The 23,234-nt window shown below is 40.6% G+C and overlaps 4 protein-coding genes across 9 annotated transcripts in view; all 4 read left to right on the top strand.

The window, feature by feature from the left end:
- LOC125704503 (macrophage mannose receptor 1-like) overlaps positions 1–23,234 on the top strand; it is a 138,905-nt gene that overhangs the window by 8,786 nt on the left and 106,885 nt on the right. The gene's annotated exons all lie outside the window — the stretch shown is intronic.
- LOC125704509 (macrophage mannose receptor 1-like) overlaps positions 1–23,234 on the top strand; it is a 151,077-nt gene that overhangs the window by 64,975 nt on the left and 62,868 nt on the right. Inside the window, exon 1 of one of the 2 annotated variants that reach the window (XM_048970128.1) lies at positions 10,330–10,598. The exons of the other annotated variant lie outside the window; for it this stretch is intronic. Coding sequence (XP_048826085.1) covers positions 10,340–10,598 — 259 coding nt within the window. The 5' untranslated portion in view covers positions 10,330–10,339. Of the gene's footprint in view, positions 1–10,329; positions 10,599–23,234 lie in introns of those variants that run through there. 2 annotated transcript variants of the gene reach the window in all.
- LOC125704512 (macrophage mannose receptor 1-like) overlaps positions 1–23,234 on the top strand; it is a 90,452-nt gene that overhangs the window by 26,310 nt on the left and 40,908 nt on the right. The gene's annotated exons all lie outside the window — the stretch shown is intronic.
- LOC125704607 (putative C-type lectin domain family 20 member A) lies at positions 11,827–21,560 on the top strand. The gene is made up of 5 exons (XM_048970395.1): positions 11,827–11,932; positions 12,426–12,518; positions 19,712–20,068; positions 20,313–20,681; positions 21,484–21,560. The coding sequence occupies exons 1-5, from the start codon at positions 11,827–11,829 to the stop codon at positions 21,558–21,560; spliced, it is 1,002 nt and encodes a 333-aa protein (XP_048826352.1).

Genomic DNA, 23,234 nt, shown 5'->3' with positions numbered 1-23,234 from the left:
GCAAGACGGAACACGGGAAAAGACGCTCACCAACATCAATGACGGACAAGGGAAACCGGGGAGACCAGGACTTAAATACACAGGACTAATCAAAGTAACTAGACACAGCTGGGTACAATCGGGGAAGTACACGTGGGTAATCAGGGGCCGTGGCACACACGAGGAGCAGACGAGCCGGGCATGACATCCAGGACCATGGAGCAACACAGAGCAGGACAAAGACAGAGCAACATCATAAGTGCAGACAGGACAGCATAACAGTACAGATTGACAAGACACGACAACATACAGTGCAACTTAACAGTGGTAATGTCAGAGTTGCGCGGTAAGCAACAGGCAGGCAAGCGGGCTGGAAGCAGGCAAGGAGGCAAAAGCCGGGGAAAACGGGGATTTATTAAGGATACGGGTAGGGCAGGACGGAACAACAGCACTCAGACTAACTAACATCAATGACGGACAACCAGGCATTGCAAGACATGGACTAATAAAGAAAAGACAGGGCGAAATAACAAGGAACAGCTGGGTTTGACTGGGGAAGCACACGTGGATAATCAGGGGGCGTGGCACACACGAGGATCGTATGAGCCGGACATGGCAGGTAACAGTCTGGACACAGTATTTGAGTTACTGTATGGTAGCAGTGAGGGCTATTATGTGCTAAAATGCTGTGGTAGAAAAGAGTAAAATGAGTAAAATTATCAGAAGCAGAGGAGGAAACAAACGAAAAAGAAATATACAGCCAAACAGCAATGGCAACTCCTGCAGACATATGGGCACAATATCACAGCCAGGATACACATGAATTCACAATAGTTATATGTACAATATGTACACATGCATCTTACCTGGGGTTCAGTATAAACCCAGAGACACACCCCTTCCATCTGGCAACAGTTCTAGAAGGAATCGGTTGTTATTACAAACAAAACACACGTTGCCGTTGCCGTGACAACATCCAAACATCATAACATGATACCTTGCACTGCAACCCGACACAAAACCAGCAGCTCACAATGATCCCCGTCAAAGAAATGCCAACACTGGACCAGGCCCCCTACCACCGGCTTCCCACGGCTTTTATCCTCACCGATTCCATCCAGTAAAATTTCAAGAGCAGAAACAACTGTGCAATATCAGAAACTTGATTATGGAGGTTACCATGGTAACTGCACAAACAATCTACCTACACAACGTAGCCCCACACAATACAGAAAGCTTGGACTTGCGGAACGCTGCCATAGTAACCCTATAAACCCGTCACCCGTGTACCGCAGCCCAACACGTGACCTGTGAGTGACGTAGCACTTCGCTCACCGGTTACAATTATAAGCATCATTTGCAATTCAGGCAAATCTGATACTGTGCTGTACTGTAGATAGCATCTATTGGCACAGAATTTCTGTGTAAAACATCTAAATTAAGGCAAATCTGATACTGTGCTGTACTTTTGCATGTGATAGCATCCATTTGCACAGAATTGCCCTTTGTTCATATTTGTTTTTAAAATAAGTGCAAAACAGAGATGTAATAAGATGTATATATGGGATTGGTCATTTACATGATTGTACGGTGATACGACAGCCTGTTGGGAATCCACTCTGCACCAGGGCCTGCAGGGACATGCTGGAGGCTGACCAGTATGAAGGGAGCGTCACCTAACAGACGCCTTTTCAATAGTGCTGCTTCAATAAACCACAGCTGCTGAGCGACATTTGTCTACACCCTTGCCTACTGAGTATTTTTGCCCACTACAGTATTAAAATTAAATTCAGGCAACTTACTGTACATTATATATAGAAAATATTTTCACTCATAATAAGAAAAATGTTCACAAATAGAAATGTGCCTGAAAGGAATCTGGGACAACATCAAACAGACAAAAATTGTTTGCCATCTATGTATCCCTCTCAATTTATATACCTTGTTTATTCATTTGCAGCACCTTGTATGCTACTGGCAGCTTTTCCAGGAACAAAATGCTTACAGTTGCCAACAACTGAACACTGCAAGAAGACACATTAAAGGAAAACAAGACAAATGCTGTGATTATTCAGAAAAAACATTTGTGCATGTTTATTAAGCCATTAAATTAAAAAATAAGTAATTACGAAGATGCCAGGCATTTCATAAAACAGTGATACCAGTGGCCAGTTGTGTAATTATACACATTTTAATTAAGAACATTATTCCATAAACATCTCTTATGGGTCTTAAGAGGTAGCGGGAGCTGAATACACAACTGAGGGGTTTACAGCTAACCACACGCTCAACTCACTGAGCCACGCGGCCATCTGGATAACAGGGAAAACACACTGAAGACTTTGACAACGGGGAGGACAGGATGGCCAGTGACATCTACTGGCCAAATGGGGAGGAGACATGAAAGGCTCAGACAGACGGATACTGACCCTGACACACACGAATGTCCCCTATGCCTTTCTGTGGAATCCTTTAAATGTCATTAGGATGTTTTCAGGAGACTTCCATGGGACGTCCAGTGAACATTTGGGGACTTTGAAGGAACGTTCATGTTAAGATCTTAGAACTCCTTATTCCTTGATTTGGCCAGGCTGCTTCCCGGCTCAAAGTTTATAAGATAGCAGTACACAAGAACAAGGTAAAGCAGGAGACACTGTCAATAATCAAAAACCAGCCAGAAGGAGGGCAGAAGCAACTTTATAATGCCAAGATGACCATTAACTTTCCTAGCAGTGCCTCATAAATTGGAGAATGACCTCAAGTGAACATCAAAGAGAATGAGAAACATTAAGTGGTGTGAAGTGCACTGCTAGGACAGTTCATGAGGCAGGATTGAAAATCTGTAAAGCAAAGAAGAAGCCCTTCATAAAGGAGAAGCAGGGAAGAGCCAAGCTGCAGTTTGCAAAACAGTGTGTAATTTACCCAGGTTCCCTTTCCTGGTGTTTTTAGTCCTTCCTGATTATGACCCTCACCTGTGCCTTGTTGTTCCCAGCCCACACCTGTCCCTTGTTATCTGTGTATATATGTGCCTCCTCTTGCCCTTATTGGTCAGCTGGTCATTGTGTGTTTGTGTCTCACCCTGTGTGTCTGTCCTTCTTGTTTCCTTCCTAGCGTGGCCCTAATGAGCCCCTGTCTGCAGCTCATTTGTCTTACTGCTTGTTCCTGCCCTTCTGTCAGTCACTCTCAGCCGCCTCCTGAAAATATCCTAGTGAAGAACATTTTTCTAATGAAATATAAAAGGTGTTGTCTGAAAAAACATCCGCCTAAAAGATACAAGTTTGTTTGAGGTTGGTCGATAGATGAATGGAAAAAGCCTGCAATTGGCATCTTCTTTCATCTCCCATAATTCTAGTTCCTAGAATCCCACCCTAAACTGATTTCCTTCTTGTCTGGCAGACAGGCTGCAGATTCAGGGTCCTCATTATACTTTTGATCTTTCACTGACTGTTCAGACTGTTGTCTGATGTGGCTGCATACATGGTAATATTTGCACCTGTCTCTCTCGATACCTGGATTGTTTCCCTGTGTGGGATGACATTCCTCTCATGTTATCCTGTTTTGGAAATACTGAAGCTGGCTTTGACCCCCTGGATTCCTTCCCCTGCATAAGTGTGGGTGCATTCCTGATTATTATGGTGCATTCATATACATGATTGAAAAATGAAGAGCGTTGTCACTATAACCACAGATTCATAATCTGTTATAATCTGTAATTTGACAACTTACTATTTTTTGCAAACTTAGTATCTCACAGTAAATAGTGAGCAAGACCAATGATGTGTCAGCAAATCTTTAAAATGTGTATTTAGGGAGAATATGCGCATGTGTCATTTGTAATAAAGTGAAATTTGACTAATCACAGTATTTATATAAACACACAATTTATGCGTGAAACTGCATCTCTATTCATCTTTGTATTTACTTGTAAAATTATAATGCAAAACAGCAAAAAATGCAAGAAGATGTTGGCACATGATAGCTTGTTCATTTACATGAATGTACTGTGACAGGACTGTTGGGATCCACTGTGCACCAGCACCTGCAAGGGAACACTGGTGAATGACGACCCTGAGGGGACCGAAACCCAACAGAGCCCTATTCAATTACATTCCTGCAATCAGCCATAGTTCCTGAGGAATTTTTCGGTTCCCTTATCTCCGAAATCTCCAGAGTACTAAAACTGAATTGAAGGTATCTTATGTTACATGTATATTTTAACTGATAATCAAGACGAATAATCTTCACAAATAGAAATGTGCCTTAATGCTCACCTGGACAACATCTGAAACAAACTACAACATACTACATAACTGATTATGTCACACACATACTCTCCATAATTTATATATCTATCTGCCTGTTCATTTGCACCACCTTGTTGAACTTTGTTTGTTTCACGCTTTGTCTTGGGTTTGTAACTATGTTTGCATAACCCAACCACTGCAGTCAGTAGTGTTGTGTCATGCTTGTTGCTTTCTGTGTGATGCCAGAAACCAGGACATTTAGGCCATTATTGTGAATAATTACCACTTAATGCAATAGTGTAAGAGCACATAAAGACCAACAGAATAAGATTGAAGAATGAAACACATGTACTGATTTCATTGTCCACCCATTCCTGCTCACAGGTGTAGCTTTGAGCATGGATGGTAGGGAGATGTCACTACCGATATTGTGGGAGTACCGTGTGTGTTTTGGGGGCCGGGGGGGTGTGGGGGTCTGGGTTGATTTGGTCCCTACCAATGTTCTTTAACTTTATCACATATTACAAATACATTGCAATTATGGTCACCATTGATGTGTTCTGTCCGTAACATTGGGCCACATCTACATCACAAAGCTTCTGTTCCTAGTGATGTAGTGGGGGAAATACCTCCTGGAATGTCTAATCCAACCTTGGCAGTCAAATGGAGTGACTGTCTGACAAGCTTTAGTCATAGCATCCATGAGTAGCATTTGGTCATAAGGACAATAATCATAGACTTTCCAATTCCAGAAGAAAAAATACTACGGAATAAGATCAAGGTGGATATATGTGGATGGGCTCCATATTCTGATGGAAACTGTCCCATGTAACAATATAGTTTGCGTTATTGATCCTGGCATCCTGTCACTCCTCAGATGCTAAGTGCCGACTCAATAGTCCATGAAGGAATGTAATAAGGCGTTTGGTGTTTGACTGCCCAGTCATTAGCATGTATTCCAGAACACCAGCGTCTGATGTGGCTGCATACATGGTAATATTTGCACCTGTCTGTCTTGATACCTGCATTGTTTCCCTGTGTGGGATGACATTCCTCTCATGCTACCCTGTTTTGGAAATACTGAAGCTGGCTTTGACCCCCTGGATCCCTTCCCATGCATAAGTGTGGGTGCATTCCTGATTATTATGGTGCATTCATATACATGACTGAAAGACAAAGTGAATCGTATTATGGCACTGAGGTCAGGCAATAGAAACGTACATTATTCACATTCTGGCATGACTTGCATCACACTTCCATTTAAATAACCTGTAAAATGATGTGTGTATTTGTGTCTTTATGTTGTAAATAGTGTTGTTATATTATTCTGTAAGTACTGCATGTAATATGTTTACCTTGGTGTAAGTGTGGCACAGTGTGGTGGTACAGTGGTTAGTGGTTTGATTCATGCCTCTGGGACCAAGGGTTTAAGTCTCCACCCAGCTCTATGTGTGGGGAGGTTGCATGTTTTCCCTGTATCATATTGGGGTTTCCCCCAGGATCTTCCCTGTCTCTCCACAGTCCATTAATACGAGAAGGTGAACTGGAGCTGCAAAATTGCCTCTGTGAGTATGTGCCTTGCAATGGTTTGGCCTCCCATCCTGGGTGATTCCCTGCCTTGTGTCTTCAGCTTCTGGGATAGACCCTGGACCCCTGCAGCTCTGCACAGGGCAGGAGGGTGTGGAAAATGGATGGATAACCTGCAGCCTGTAAATAAACCTTCTGTAAACCAAAAGCTCTACTGAGAAGAAGAACCTCACTGGTGCCTGAAACATTAATAAAACATCTCAGCCAGACTCTGAACACCTGGTCTTCTGCAAGAAAGTCCTTGCAGTTTATAAGTAATATGAGGTAGATGTTAGAAAATAATATTTATCCATTAACTTTTAATGTAAATGAGTACATTTAGCACCGGAATAGAGAGAAAATAAGGTCCTTTTGTGGTTTTAATTTTTCTTTCTTGACTTGCCAGTATAAAATAAGACAGAACAGCAGTGTAGAATTAGCTTTTCTTGTTAAAATGCATTAAACAAAAAGTGTTTTTAATTCTTCCTTAACCTATAGTCCTTTCAGTCACTCCTTCATGTTTAGTTAGTCAAGCATGCAAATATTTCCCCACCTCCTGAAAGAACCAGAAAACAGAACAAAGTGAGCAGAACAAATATGCAACATGTCTATTCTGTTTTACATACATAGCTCTGTGTACGTCCAGAGGGATTCCAGAACATTCTGTTCATTTACGTAGATACTGTCACTGTCAGAGGCACAGAGAATCATTTTAACAAGGACAGAAAAGCAGAAACCATTCAGACTCACAGAGACCAGGTAATGGCATTTATTGGCATTTTTAACCATCATCTTTTCAGCTTTTTTTAAATATACATTGTAATTTTACTAAAAATATTCTTAGGAATATGAAGATCTTAGATTATCGTTTATTGTACGGCTTTACACGTAACATTAAATTTAGAGAATAAGTTACCGTTATAACACTTTTAACAGTATACATATGGAATTTTTTTACGGGAAGTTCGCAAAAAATCCATTCGTACTCAAAATTTTATTCACTCCACAGAACACTATATTATATTTATGTACATTTTACATGAACTGCTTTTCATGATACTTGTAGCCAAACATTATTTGCACACTGTGAAAAAATGATCAAAAATGGAAATGAAATTGAAGATACTGAAGACCAAATTTTTGAAAACTGAATAAAATGTTACAATTATGTCTGATATGTAAAGCAATGACAAAAAACTTTCATTCGAAACATTGTGAAATTGTTTTCAAATACTGTAATTTGCTGCCTTCAACCAATAATTTGTACACCTGGCAAATCATGCACTTGAATCAATATGTGACAATGGGGGGAATTCCCAGTCATAGTAGAGATCATTTAACACATAACAGCAGATGTTCCAATAGGCAAGTAACTGGGTGCCCTTAGTTTCCTGCCTTGGTGGTCATTCTCCACACAAGCATTTGTAGGATTAATTGAGTTTCTCAACATCAATAAAACTGATGAAATATCCAATGCATTGGGGAAAAGAGTGATAAAATTTCACGATCAGTATCCTAAATTTCATTTTGAATTCTTTACACATTCTACAAATAATTTTTGACTGCATTGTATTTCTAAAGTGATTTAAATTGATGCAGGAGCTGCTCATCCAAGCTGTATGTGTGTGGAACTTGCAGGCTCTCAAAACTGACTGTAGGTGTGAATGTATGTGTGAATGGCGTGTGTGTGTGTCCTTCCATGGGTTGGCTCCCCATCTTGGTTTATTCCCACATCTTTCCTCTGGAACCCTGAATCCCAGTATAGGATAAAGCAGTGTGGAAAATAAAGGAATGAATGGGCTCTAATAAAATAACATGGATAGTGGGTAGGTTTGTTAATCTTACTTGGTCTCCAAGGGAGGAATTACTTTTCTGCTGCTGGTCTAGTTACATAGAGCAGGTGTAACAACCATTTTCTCATACAATAAGTATAATACACATACAAAAAATACATTTTAATACAATATAATAAATGCAATGTGTAAGATGTCCACACACTCTCTAGCAAAAAAAAATGGGTTTGGGAACTTTTCCCATAAAGTTACTCTCGACCAATTCAGACACTTCTGCTAGTGGACTTTTGCAAAGTGAATTGATTGGAAGAAAAAAAGAAAAGAAATATTGGAAACTGATCAATTACTTGAATCCAGGCTGCATTTGCAACTGAATATTTACAGCACATTGTTTTTGTACCTGTTTAGTGTGATTTCTGCATCCGTATACCTATGGAAAGCTTTTCATATCCAAGTTGTTTGATGGTCCATCCATTCATCTCTGAATTCTCGATGTTTGCCGTTTATTTTCTCTTTTTTGCTAGATAACGTGTATTGATCCTCAGTGTCCCTCTGTCACATCCTTTGTTAAACAATGATTTTTTTAATGAGACAGAACAGTTTACACTAAATATACTATGTATAGCTCTGGAAAAAATATGAGACCACTTCACATTAAAAAAAAAAAAATCGGCATTTTTGAATCCTGGTTTGATCCTGGTTCTGTTTGCAGAAGGCTACATGGCAGGTTACTTCCTGGTTCAAAATTTCTAATACAGCAATACACAAGAACAAGGTGAAGCAGGAGACACTGGCCAATGACCAACAACCAGCCAGGTAGAGGGAAGGAACAACTTTCTAATGCCAGAGATGACCGTGAACTTATCTGACAGTTTTTCATGAATCATCCATCGTTTGACATCAACTGACCTTCAAAAGGAATGAGAAACATTAAGTACAGGTGTGAAGTTCACTGCTAGGACAGTTCGTATCAGGCTCCTAGAAGCGGACTAAAGTCCCATAAAAACAATGAAGAAGCCAAGAAGAACCAGGCTGGAGGTTGAAAAACAATATTGGTGAAGCGGGTCGCCGAGCCACGATACTTATTTTAATTAATGAAAATGAGGCAGTTCCGGGTTTAACCACAAAGAGGCTTTTATTGCACCATATCGTACCAATCAAACTAACTACACACTCATTCTGCCCACTGTGCCCATTGCCCTGCTTACTCCTAACACACACACACACACGCGCACACACATACGCACACACACACACACACACACACACACACACACACACACACACACACACACACACACACAAACAAACACTCCCCAATGCATTATGTACAATGAGAAGCACTTAACACTACACTTGAAACAACACAACACAATTACAAACTAAAAAAAAAAAAAATTGCTGTGGTCTCTTAATTTTTTCCAGAGCTGTACAGTATATGAAAGCTGAGAACGGCTGTGCTTGCAATTGTTTTCAATGCTGTTATCTTGAGATCTCGTACAGCTTAAATATGTGAACATCGAGGCACTAACTGGATCACTTTTCCGTCGTGGCTGCAGCAGAGTAGATAATCAAAGGAGTGGGGGCTGCCACTCAAATCTGTACGTTTATATTACTTTAAAAATGGGTGTAAGCAATACCAGACAGACATCCTTTCTGACTGTGGGTCTGTCAGTTGAGGATGTACACACAGCATGTGAGACTGTATGTCTGTGTCTGAGTGCCTGACTGAGACTCTTATGATCCCATCTCTGTGAACGAAAAAGAACAAGTTAGGTTTTCAGGTTTAAAGGTTAAACTTTTAGATTTTCATCTGCATTTCTTTTGAACTGCAAAAATATTTTGAGACCTGTTGGTTTTTATTATTGTACAATTGGAAATGAAAGGAAATCCATGAAACATAGCTATGTACAGTATAGTGTGTGTGTGTGTGTGTGTGTGGGTGTCTACAGTATCTGTGGATTAGGTTTAAAATCCTGTTTCTGGACATTGTGTGGATCATCTTTCAGGTCCCCACTAAGATCTTTGAATGCAATCAAAAAAGTAAAAATACCATGGTTATGGTTAAATTTAGGGCTGGGTGTCAAGTTGTGATTAGAGTTTTCCCCATAGAAATTCCTCATAGAGTCTCCTCAAAGGTATACTGGAATCACAAACCTGTCTATGCATGTGCTGAAATGTATGTTACATGATCAGTACAATGATCAATGTTTTCTGCAGCCCGTTGGATCAGCATGATGGGTTGTAATGTGTTTCTTCTACTGAAACTTCTACTGATTTCAGGTCAGTTTCGTTCATATTGCACTTAAATTATAAAAAGGGCCCCACAAATTTACATATTGATCAAATCTACCAAAATTCAGTCATATTATATGGGTCTTTCTTTGATGTTTACAGGACCCTTGTGTTACACTTCTTATACATGCCAGAGCCACTAATACTAAATTTACATTTAGATTCAGACAAATCTGATTATTTACAGTATGTATGTCTTTGATAAAAATGTGTATCCATCAGCCTGTCAGTTCAAAGATGGACTTACAAAAGCCTTTCCTCATCTTATCAGATCAGGTTTATATTTTTCTATTTGTGATCATGTGTATTTGTTTGTCTCTACCTGTGTGATTTTTTACAGAGTTTCACAGTCACTGTTCATGCCTTTCACATCAATACCATTTTGTAAACATAAAGCTGACCTGGACTGATGCCCAGGCTTACTGCAGAGAGAACTACACTGACTTGGCTACCATTGACAATATGGAGGAAATAAAAAGACTAAATGAGTCTGTAGGCTCTAATTATACTGGGGAGGCTTGGATAGGACTGAAGAATGGAACATCATGGAGATGGCAGTGGTCCTCAGGAGAAGGAGACACAGGGTACACCAACTGGTCTACGATTGCAACGTACAACCAGAGTAATGGCCTGTACTGCGTTGAGATGCGAGACGACGGTAGTTGGAATAATATTAATTGTTCATATTGGAGTACGACGGGGTATTTCATCTGTTATACTGGTGAGTAACATTAACCAGCTCTTTTCTGACAAATGGAACATGCCATTGAAAGTATCATATCCAGCCATGACTTACCCCATAGTAACTTTTATAGGTAAAAAGGACTACAGCCTAAATGAGAGTACATTCTGTGTTGGGTATTAAATTACATTAGATTAGATTAACTTAATTGATGCCAGAGGGAAATTGTTCTTGATGTGTTTGTTCAGATGTGTCGCATCGCCTGAACTAATAGCAGTTCCCCAGCAGGCCACAGTGTAGAAAAGCACACCGGCCACTATGGACTGATAAAACATACACAGCAGCCACACATATTAAAAACCTGAGTCTCTTCAGAAAGCACAGTCTGTTCTGGCCTTTCCTGCACCGTGCTGCTGTGCTGCCCGCCCCATACAGCCTGTTGTTCAGTTGAACCCCCAGGTCTTGTAGGCCTGCACCATCTCCACTTCCTCCCCATGGATGGTGACAGGTCTCAGGGGCTCCCTGTTACACTGGAAGTCCACCACCAGCTCCTTTGTCTTGTTGATGTTGAGGGACAGGACACTTTGCTGAAGTGCCCCAATGTTGTTCACCACCAACTTCGACACACAGTCCCACATCTTCACAAACTGCCATCTGTTACTTAGGCCGTCTATGACCCAAGGTATTGCGATTGGCATCAAGCTGCATTGAAAGGCTGTTCCGCAGTCGGAGTTTGACTATAATGCTGGCTTTGTCTAGGTGTGAGTAGGTTCTGCGAAGCATATGGATTAGACCATTGTCCATTCTTATGCGTATCTGGTAGGCAAACTGCAGCGGATCCAGATGGTCTGCTCACAGGGGTCAAAGCTGTTTTTGCACCAGCCTCTAAAAGGTCTTAAAGATATGTGAGGTGAGAGTAACTGGTCTGAAGTCCTTAATGGAGCTGGAACATCCTCTCATTGGAAAGGGGACCACACAGGATGTGTCATAGGGTTGGGGGACCTTCTGCAGACTCAGGGAGAGGGATGATTAGGTACTGTTGGATCCCACAGAACCTGCTGTCACATGTTTAGAAAAGCACACTGGCCACTAAGGGCTGATAGAACATACACAGCAGCCACACGCATTAAAAACCTGAGCCTCTTCAGAAAGCACAGTCTGTTCTGGCCTTTCCTGTACAGTGCCGCTGTGTTCTCTGCCCAGTCCAGTCTGTTGTTCAGGTCGACCCCCAGGTCTTGTAGGCCTGCACCATCTCCACTTCCTCCCCATGGATGGTGACTGGTCTCAGGGGCTCCCTGTTACACTGGAAGTCCACCACCAGCTCCTTTGTCTTACTGATGTTGAGCTGCAGGTTGTTCTCCCTGCATCACAAGGCAAGTCCTGTACTAGTACAAACTTTCATCTATTACTTCGGTAGTCCATGTTCCAGGATATTGTGGGGGCATCAAGCTGCATTGTCCTGACCATGTTCCTCGATTGGAGTTTGACTATGGTGCTGGCTTTGTCTAGGTGGGACTAGGATCTCTGAAGCAAGTGGATCAGAGCCTTGTCCACACTTATGTGTGTCTGGTAGGCAAATTGCAGGGGATACAGGTGGTCTGTTAACAGGGGTCAAAGCTGTCTTTGCACCAGCCTCTTAAACGTCTTAAAGATACTGTATGTCCAATTCAATTCAATTAATTTTTATATAGCATCTTTCACAACAAAGTTGTCCTAAAGCACTTTACAGGGTTGTGTTGTGATAACTAAAACATAATTAGAGGGAGATACAGAATGGGAAAAAAGGAAAGAAAGAAATTGAATAAAGAAAACCAGAAGACTACAGAGGAGAGGAACCAAAAACTCCCAAGTAGCGAGAAAAAAAAAACCTCTGGGGGTCCAAGGTCAACTGGCCGCCGAACCCCCCCAGGCATACTAACATTACTGAAAACAGAAAAGAGTGGACATGCTTGCTAAAAGGTAGGTATATGCTATGATTAAGAATGAAGAGAAAGTCCATCCATAAGTCCATTATCCATGTTGGCCTCTGAGGGGTGGCCAAAGGCCTTTCTCCACATTTGGCTGTGTGGGGAGGTACTGAAGGCAGCACCCACAATGATACAGCTCATATGTCCCATGTGCGATGTCACCCCTCCATGGGTCTGAACCAGGACTCCAGCTCAGATGGTGCCCACTCCGGGCACCACCCGGACATGTGGGAAGGCAGAGAGCATGGATGGTCAGAACATGCGTTGACACATAAACGGACAAGAATAGTAGATAAAAATGACATGTATAGCAGCACCAGCAGCCATAGTTATGGTATGTTAGGTTGCGGGTAAACTAAACTGAAGTAATAAAAGATTTAAGTAATTTTTAGTAGGTAATCTAACCTACTGTATACAAAAGCATATATCAATTTCTCTGTGTCTTGAATAGTATGAAATCGTCGCAGTTTGGCAGTTTGGCAATTTGGCTTTGCTGTAAGAAGGACGTCATCAATACTGCATTTGCATGTGATTTAAATGAGAGGTTTGTATCTTAGACGGCTGAGCTGCTGAGGGAAAAGTTCAGCCCTTTGGAGTGAAGTGTGGAGATTATACTATTCCTATCTGCAGACCTCCCTCCAAACAACAGAACCTCGGTTTTCTGAGCATTTAGTGATAAAAGGTTTTCTGTCATCCAGGTTTTAAGTTTGTTAAAGCAATTAGCTAAGGTGACAATAAGTTTGGTGTCATTAGGCATAACCGAAATGTATATTTGGGTGTTGTCGACATAGGAGTGATAGTTAACATTATGTTTTCTCAATGTGTTTCCTAATGGCAGCATGTAGAGGGAAAACAATAAAGGACCAAGCACTGAACCCTGTGGTACTCCATATATGACCGATGACATTAACAATGGAGTACAAGTTGAACTTATTGATAGATATTGACACTTGAACATAGTTAAGTATAATTTAAACTATTTCAACACTGTTCCACACAATCAAACCTCAAATTTAAGTCTTTGTAATAGGACAGAATGACTAACCATCTCAAAAGCAGCACTAAGGTCCAGGAGCATTAGCACAGTCTCGCTGTCAACATCAGTTGCTATTGTTATGTCATTTACGACTTTAGTTAAGACAGTTTCAGTGCAGCCTGACTGGAAACAATCCATTATGTTGTGTCTGTCCACGTATGAATGAAGTTGAGCAGTCTTCTCCAGAACTTTTGACAAAAATGGTACGTTTGAGATAAGTCTGTAATTGCTGAGCTCATGTGGATTCAAACTTAGCTTCTTCAGTAGTGGGCTGATTACTGCTACTTTCAGTTGGTCAGGGACACCACCTGATAACAGGGACACATTCAGTATGGTAGTTATAGGTTTTCCCAGACCTCCCAAAGATTCTTTAAGAAGCTTAGTGGGGATTGCGTCCAGTGGACAAGTGGTTGGTTTGATTTTACAGTAATTATAATAGTTTTTACGTCTTGTTCATTAAATAATTCAAAATCATAAAGGGTGTGTTCACGATCCGTTTGCATTGAAATTCATTGTGTTTGCAGTCTAATGTTTGTAATTTTATCATTAAAGAAGTTCATAAAATGTTAGCTACTGAAATTAGTAGTAGAGGTTCAGCCTTTTCTGTTAGATGAGCTACTGTTTTGAAAAGGTAGCAAAGGGTTATTTTTATTGCAATCAATGAGGTTACAATATTCGGCTGAATGTGCCCTATGAAGGGCTAGTTTGTATTGTCGCCATGCTGACTTAAACACTTCTATGTCCATGGATTTCCATTTGTGCTCCAATGTGCAGCACTCCTGTTTGCAAGAGCATGCGTGATCATTAACCCATGGGGAGTGTCTGGGTGGGCGTTTTTACTACTTTATTTTTCAAAGGAGCCATTTCACCTAAAATCCGCCTAACCACTGTATTAAAGTCATGGGTGACTTCATTGACATCTGTACTATAAATGAAGTTCACAATACTTACTCTATTAATAAATTGTAACAAATTTCTATCATCTAGGTGACGTGTCCTGATAATCTTCTCTACCATAGTCAAAGAGGGTGGCTCAATCACAAAGGTGATTAGAAAATGGTGAAGGACTTATCCAATGGACAGACATGACGAATAGAAACTCTGTGAGTAATAATCAAGTCTAGAAGGGACAGGAAACTTTTGCCGAAGGCATCAGTCTCTATGTCCACATGTATATTGAAGTCTCCAAGTATTAAAAGTTAATCACTAAGTCAGAGAGAAGTTCCCCGAATTCTGTCAGAAATGAAGTGTATGATCCCGGTGGTCTGTAAACTATAAGAATATAGATGGGTGGGCGGGTTGGACACCAAGTGGATTAGCATTGCTTCAAATGTTATAAAATCTCTGCTAATCTTGGGTTCAATTTTTAACATTGTGTTAAAAATAGTTGCCAGGCCGCCCCCATGCCCAGAACCATGTGATTTCTCTACAAAACTAAACCCATCAAGCAGGGCCGGTTCTAGACAGGCATGTATGAGGGGGCAGCCAGAAATGTGAAGGGGGCACATGGTGACGACATAGGCGGGAAAGGGGTGGGGGTGCTCTGGATAACTGTCTTTGTCATGTAATTGGATTGCACTTTGTCAGGCCTCTACCCTAAGACCTGTCCAACTTGGATGTCCCACCTAAAGGCTGAGCTTCTGCTGGTGTAGCTCTTAGGGTCACTGAGGCACGCAAACCCCCTGACCACGGTAAGGTGGCAATCCCTCAGGGGGAAACTGAAAAATAAAACAACAAAAAATAAAATATTCCTCATTAGATTATAACAACTAAAAACATGACATTTACCTTAATTGGATGGCCTATATCAAATACAGTGGTCCGTTCAGAACTTGGGTTCGAATCCTAAAAAGTTCATGTGGTCCATTGTTTATTTTTATTTTTACTCTATATTTGTTAATTTGTTTGTAAATCGCAAACTTTTAGGTTGTAACGTTTGTGCAACTATTGCGTAACTTTTTGGTGGGCAATGGCTACCAAAATGATATTAAGTACAGTGTATTACCTGATACAGTATTTTCAATGAAGAAAGCACTATTACCAACAAATGATGATATCACAGCGAATGCGAGGCTGAGACTGAAGCGTTACCCTTTGTTTCCGCTGAGAGACGTGCCGTGTGACTCATTTCCCCGCGCATACAAGTTATCTTAGGTCGGTGTTCACGGTTCGACTTCTGAGATTCAAATCGAGTTCTGGGTCATTTTTTTTCGAACTGACTATGCCTGTATATTCCAACCCAACAATAACATGTCTCACTATTGCCAATATTAACAAAACTAAAAAGGGTAGGCCAAGTTATAAAAAAAATCAATTCACCAAGTCTTGAAAAATAAAACTGAAAAATAGAATTAAAGAAATTTTATAAAATAAAGAATAAAATAAAATATCCATCCAGACCTTTACAACCAACAACATAAAATTTATCTGAATTGGATAGCCTAATTCTCAAATAAATTTGCAAAATAAAGTAAGAATAAAATAAGACCTCCCAATATATGCCAATATTTACAACTATAAAGGGTTGGCATAGTAATTAAAAAAATATATATTCACCATGTCTTTTCATACATTTCTCAAACTAATTTGTAGAACACAACAGATTTAGAACAGAACATTTAAACTTTTTTCTTTTTTTTTTGTCTTTTTGTCTTGTTTTAAGCTTGTTTGTTTTGCAAACAACTGAACTCCCTGTTTACAACTGAACAGCTCCACTCTCCTTCTCCTCAATCCACTCTACAACTCTTTCCCTTTGCAAAAACTCTTACAAATTCATCCATATCCAAGTTATTTGTTATGGACTTCTCATGGGCTAAGATCACCAAATTCCTCTTTCTTTTACAGTATGTAACATGGTGCGACGATAGTGGGTTAGGACCCTTGACAAAGTGGAGAAGGAACTCTCACACGATGCTGCAGACACACCAATTACCAGGGCTGTTACGTACAATTTATGCAACTCAGGGTTGGCTTCCTTGTACTCCTGCAGGAGTTTACACACAGTGGACAGGTCTGTTTCCCTTTAACATATTTTGAGCAGCATCTGTTTTGCCACAAGAACTTCATTTTTCAGACTTACAACATCTGCTACAGTGCCAGCAATCACAGCCAGAGGGTGCAACAGGGTGGGATCTACGTAGAAATGTGCAAGACTAGATATGGCTCTCATCAGGTCAGTATTCTTGTGTGAAAATCTAGTTTCCATTTCTGAAATGTTCCTGTCAAGGATGTTGAGCAGGGATCTTTTCAGAGACTGATGGGGGGAAATGGTAGGGTCACCAGGGTCTGTATGGCCCAAAGTTGAGAGCACAACACTTTGACCCAGGTGTTCGCTCATTGCTCTCTTTCTCTTTGCTGGATGTGACTCATCCTCAGCAGGAGATCAACTGACTGAGACTGTAGAATAGCATTTGCTGGTTTCAAGACACCAAGCACCTGCACTAGGAACTTTCCAATCTCAAAGAAGTGATGCCTCTTAATTTGGCATAGTAGGCCTGATGCCTCGGTGCACAGGTCAACTGCAGCATCATCATCCTCTGTCATCTCAGATAGGATACTAAGGATTTGTTCTTGATTGTCCATAGTGCACCTTGTCGCCTCATAGTGGCTTGTCCATCTGATCTCAAGTAGCCTTTTTAGACAAGGTGCATCATGTTTATTGAGCACATAGTGGTGGTGAAAAAAGTTGTAGAGTGAACTAGATAGGCTAAAAAATCTTTTTGCACACGGCTCACTTTGCATGGCATGCATAACCACTAAGTGCAGTTGCTGGTTGTAGCAGTGGATGTATGGGACATATCTGTCAAGCCTCTTTTGGAGCAGAGCTTGTACACCATCTCTAACCCCACTCATCACAGAAGCTACATCATAACACTGACTCAGTATACTGTCAGCACTGTAGCCAGCATCAGAAGGTGTAACAGTATCTCAGAGGTGATGTACTCTGCATCAAGTTGTTGCAAATCAAGCAACCCAATAAGATGCTCCTCTGGCATGGAATTTCTGTCAAACCGTATTATCACAGACAAATTTTCCACATTGCACCTACTTTTGAGGCAAAACTCTGCAGAATCAGCACTTTCATATTTTTTCTTGACCTCTCCAAGCACCATGTCAGCCAGTGTTTCAATAATTTCATTTTGGATATCCTTAGATGTGTATTCTGCATTTTTTGGGATACCCTTAGCAATGCTTGCCAGCTTCTCATCCTTCTCTAAGGTATATTCCATCAGTTTTAGAAAAATACCTGAAGCAATGTCATCATAATTACCCGCTGCATCATGTCTCAAAGTTTCTGCAGTCCCATGGAGCCCCAACTCATTTACACATAGAAACCTTATAGCATTATCAATACTCTTGACAAAGTAATGTTTTTTTTGAAGTTGTGTTATACCAACCAACACTGAATCCACTGTCCCCCCTGTGGCCTCCCTGATTTTATGCTCAGTCCACATGGTTGAAGTATGCACATGGTTGAAGCCTGCACATGGTTGTGGCTGGACACATGCCTCTGTAGCCCCTTGTCTCAATCAAGTGCTGCTTTACAGTTGTTAAAATCAGTTAAGGTAAAAACTACATCCCTCTCATTGACAGTGCTGCCATATTTCCGACAGGGGAAACAGAATCATGCATCCCGCACAACAGAGTACTCCAGCCATGGTCGTGTGCAGTGCCAGGCGGGATTGAATGATCTTAATGATGTACCAGCAAATACACGTTTGGGGTAACTACCCAGTATTGGCTGGGATGGTGTATTGCCATTTAAGTCATTTGGGTAGCTGAGCGGGTTGCTTTGGGACAGCAGTTGTTGGCAGAGGTACAAGAGAAGCAGTGCTTGTTGATGCCACTGGAGGAGACATGCTAGCTGCTGTCTTTGATGTACCAGCAGCAGCATCATTGCTACTGCTCATCATTGCATCTCACAGCATTAACTTTCCCTTTGTGAGCTGCTGGAAGCTGGGGTGGAAAGTGAACAGGCTTTACTAAAATGGCTTTGATTACATCAGTATATGAAACGAGAAAACTGTTGAGTGTAGAGTTGAAAGCTGGGGCGGGGCTTTGTGTCAAGGTCCGACAGACACAGGTCCTCCAGTCGGCTCTATGCAGCAGACAGGCTCACAGTAGGGCTTGTGGGATCGAGAAAGAAATACTTCTCTACCAGAATGAAACTGTGAGAAGAACAATGAGCTAGTCCCCCATTGACTGTACAAATATAGATGTATTTTTTAGTTGTTAATTATCTCACGAGTCACTATGATTTTGACGACAGAGATTTGCAGGTCCAGCAGGTCATGATGCGTATATGTGAAAGCTGCCATCTGTGATTGAAATAAGCCTGCTGATGGGTATAGATGCATGAAAACATTCCTGTTCCACGGCATGGTAGTCACAGATTTACGTAAAAAGATGGGAAAAAACAAACTTACATTAGTAAGAAAACGAAGAAAACATAGAAACACATGGGTGCTGTAGCAGGCAGCCACTCAAGGCACTGCGTACAGATTATGGCATAGAGATTATGGCATAGAAATTATGGCATACAGATTATATCATACAGATTATGGCGAAGGTTTTTCAATGGCTTTGCTCTGCAGATTTCCCCACAAGGCAACGAGACAAGTAAACGAAGAAATGCATATAGATTTTGGGGAAATAAAGGAAACACTGATCAACCAGGAGTGTCACCTGACTGAATATAATTTATTGATGCCAAAACCAGCCCCCCCATTTTAGAATCAGGGAAAATCATAATTGATGTGTATTTAATAGAGTAAGTATTGTGCCAGCATAAGAATTGATATTCTCATATGAATTGCTAGGTTTTAAATTAAAGTCATTAATCATTAATCATTTCAATTGAAATGTCAGACTTAGATTTGTTTAGCAAAGGCTGGTGTGACTCAGTGGGTTAGGACAATGTACCTGTGATCATATGGTCACTCTTTCAGCTCCCACAATGACTGACAGAATGATTTCACCACTTGGGTCCTGAACCAGGCCCTTAATCCCCAATTAATCCAGACAGTAAGATCCGGCTCTTTCAAAAATGTATGTAACTTTGGATAAAACCATTTGCTAAATACTGTAGGTTACATGTAAATGACTTCAGGTTTGTTGCTGTTTCTGATGCTGTTTACAACAATCCACAGCTCCCACCTATAAAGATGGAATAAATGCTACCTGGAACTTCACCTGGATTAACCAACATAGGAATTGGTCTGATGCTCAGAGCTACTGCAGATACAATTACACAGACCTGGCCACTGTGAGGAATCAAGAAGATAATGACTTGATACATACAATGGTTACAAATGGCACTTGGGTATGGATTGGGTTGTTCCAGGATACATGGGAATGGTCAGACCTGTCAAACTCCTCATTCCGTAACTGGAAAAATGGCCAAAATGATTATGTGAATAACGCATGTGCTTTAGCTCAGGTCACCTGGCCTGGGACATGGGATGTGACTCCATGTGTTGAACAGCATCCATTCATATGCTATGATGGTGAGTTATGTAACTTTACTACAGTGGCTGATTCTCACCTTTATCTAACAACATTAATTTATATCACTTTAAAAATATACTACACCTAAAGTTATATTCAGTGTTATAAGTACACATAACACTGCACAGTTGCATCAGAAAGTTATGTTGTCTGCACGGTTTTGTGAATTTCTTCTAGTTACCAAATGTCACATGACTTTCTCCTGCACCGGCTATCTGACAATCATCTTACCTTCTGCTTTAGATTGCCTGATTTTGGTAAACAGAACGATGACCTGGAATGTATCGCTGAATTACTGCAGAACACACTATTTTGACCTGGCCTCTGTCCAAAACAAGGAGATCCAGTACTGGGTCAGTAGGAGAGCTGAGAAGGCCTCCACTGATCATGTCTGGCTGGGGCTGCGCTTCTCCTGCTCCCCTAATTTCTGGTTCTGGGTCAGTTCAGAAAATGTCAGCTATCAGACCTGGCCCCCAAACAACATATCCAACAGTAACTTGTGTGAAACCACAGGGGCAGTACAATCTGGAAACCCAGATTATTGGGTCAGCCTGCCTGAGACGGAGGAGCTCAACTTCATGTGTTCCATATGTCCAAGTAAGGTTGATCTAGGTAAGAGACAATACCTGCAGAATAAGTACATATAAAACTACAGAGTTGCATCAGAATCTCGTTTTGTCTTCCCTTTGTTTTGCTTGTGCATTTCACTCCCTCTACCCTTCTCATAAGAAACTAATTCCTAAGTTTCCAAATGTGACTGCATTTTATTTGGCATATAGAGTGATTTCCAAATAATAATAACGCATATCTTTTCATATTTAGGAATCTAATTTGTTTTCTAAAAACAATTTGGGAGGTGAACATGTATCCATTCATCGGTTTTCTATATGTGCTTGTTCTATGCAGGTTCACAGGGGAACAATGCCAATCCTACACAAGGTGAGCAGAACAAATATGCAACATTTCTATTCTGTTTTACATATGTACTGTAGTTCTGTGTTCACCCAGAGGCATTCCAGGACATCCTGTTTATTATTAGGACAACAGTAATGGACTTTCAATCAATATCCTAAATTTCATTTCCATTTTCGACCATTTTTTACACAGTGTACAAATAATTTTTGGCTGCATTGTATTTCTAAAGTGATTTAAATTGGTGCAGGAGCTGCTCATCCAAGCTGTATGTGTGTGGAGCTTGCAGGCTCTCAAAACCGACCGTATTGTAGGTGTGAATGTATGTGTGTGTGTGTGTGTGTGTGCATGTGTGTATCCTTCCATGGGTTGGCTCCCCATCTTGGGTTATTCCCAAGATTCCTATTTCAATATTTAGGAATCTAATTTATTTTCTAAAATAGATTTGGGAGGTGAACATGTATCCATTCATCCGTTTTCTATATGTGCTTGTTCTATGCAGGTTCACAGGGGAACAATGCCAATCCTGCACAAGCTGAGCAGAACAAATATGCAACATGTCTATTCTGTTTTACATAAGTACTAGTGTGTTCACTCAGAGGCATTCCAGGACATCCTGTTTATTATAGTCAATACTCTCACTATCAGAGGCACAAAGAATCATTTTAACAGGCACAGAAAAACAGAAAAAGCCTTCAGGCTCATAGAGACCAGATAATGGCCTTCATTGGCATTTTTAGTTGAGTTTCCCAAATGATGAAATACCCAACGCATTGAGGACAACAGTCATGAACTTTCAATCAATATCCAAAATTTCATTTCCATTTTTGACTATTTTTTCAATTTATATATTTTTGACTGTATTGTATTTCTAAAGTGATTTAAATTGGTGCAGGAGCTGCCCATCCAAGCTGTATATGTGTGGATCTTGCAGGCTCTCAAAACTGACCATACTGTAGGTGTGAATGTATGTGTGAATGGTGTGTGTGTGTATGTGTGGGTGTGTGTGTGTCCTTCCATGGGTTGGCTCCCCATCTTGGGATATTCCCACATCCTTCCATATTTAATAATCTAATTTATTTTCTAAAATCGATTTGGAAGGTGAACATGTATCCATTCATCCGTTTTCTATACTTTGTTCTATGCAGGTTCACAGGGGAATAATGCCAATCCTGCACAAGGTGAGCAGAACAAACATGCAACATGTCTATTCTGTTTTACATAAGTACTAGTGTGTTCACCAAGAGACATTCCAGAACATTCTGTTTATTGTAGTACAGGGCTCTTCAAATCTGGCCCTCGATTCCAAATCCAGGCCTTCTTTTCAGTTCTACTAGGTAGTTAGTTTGATAATTACTGATTCTAATTGGCCAGAAGCTTCACACCCGGCTAACAGCTAAAGGAAGGCTGGAAAATCAGCAGGGCTCAGCCCTTGAGGATGTGATTTGAATAGCTCTGATATAATAGATACTCTTACTATCAGAGGCACAACGAATCATTTTAAAAGGAATAAAAAAGCAGAAACCCTTCAGACTCATAGAGACCAGTGTTAGGCATCGCTGCAGGCTCGGCTCCGCCCCCAGGTCTCGTTTGTAGCCCGCCCTCCTTTCGGCCTTTGCTCCGCCCCGCTCACCAGACCCGCCCACGACTTGCCCGATGCACCGTCCGTCACTTCCGGCTCCTCCACCTGAAAAGCCGAAAAGTAGACACTTCAAGATCTCTTCTCATTGCTTTGTTATTATTGGTTTGCTTTATTAGATTTGGATTTGTTGTGTATGACAGTTTAGATTATCATTTATTTTATACATATACACATAGCTTTATATTTAAAGAATAATACAGAATAAGTTACTGTAAAAGCATCTTTATCAGCATATATGGAATTTTTTACGACAAGTTTGCAAAAAATCCTTTGTTACTCCAAATGTTTTTCACTCCAAAGAACACTATGTTATATTTATGTGCATTTTACATTAATTGTTTTTCATGATACATGTAGCCAAACATTATCTGTCTACAGTGAAAAAATGTCCAAAAATGGAAATAAAATTGAGGATATTGAAGGACAAGCTTTAAAAACTGTCTAAAATGTTACAATTATGTGTGATACGTAAAGAAACAAGAAAAACTTTTATTCGAAACATTGTGAAATTGTTTTCAAATAATGTAATTTACTGCCTTCAAACAATTATTTGTACACCTGGCAAATCATAGAGTTGAATGAATATGTGAGGATGGCGGGGAATTCCCAGT

This window comes from Brienomyrus brachyistius, chromosome 12, assembly GCF_023856365.1.
Source record: "Brienomyrus brachyistius isolate T26 chromosome 12, BBRACH_0.4, whole genome shotgun sequence".
Taxonomy (NCBI): Eukaryota; Metazoa; Chordata; class Actinopteri; order Osteoglossiformes; family Mormyridae; genus Brienomyrus; species Brienomyrus brachyistius.
The sequence above is the reverse complement of the archived record's forward strand: the minus strand, read 5'-3'. Positions and strand labels throughout refer to the sequence as shown.

Coding starts and splice junctions, on each gene's coding strand:
- LOC125704607 (XM_048970395.1), top strand. CDS start 11,827: ATGGATGGTGACTGGTCTCAGGGGCTCCCTGTTACACTGGAAGTCCAC. Junction 20,069..20,312: donor TCCATTCATATGCTATGATG/GTGAGTTATGTA, acceptor CTTCTGCTTTAG/ATTGCCTGATTTTGGTAAAC. Junction 20,682..21,483: donor TCCAAGTAAGGTTGATCTAG/GTAAGAGACAAT, acceptor TGTTCTATGCAG/GTTCACAGGGGAACAATGCC.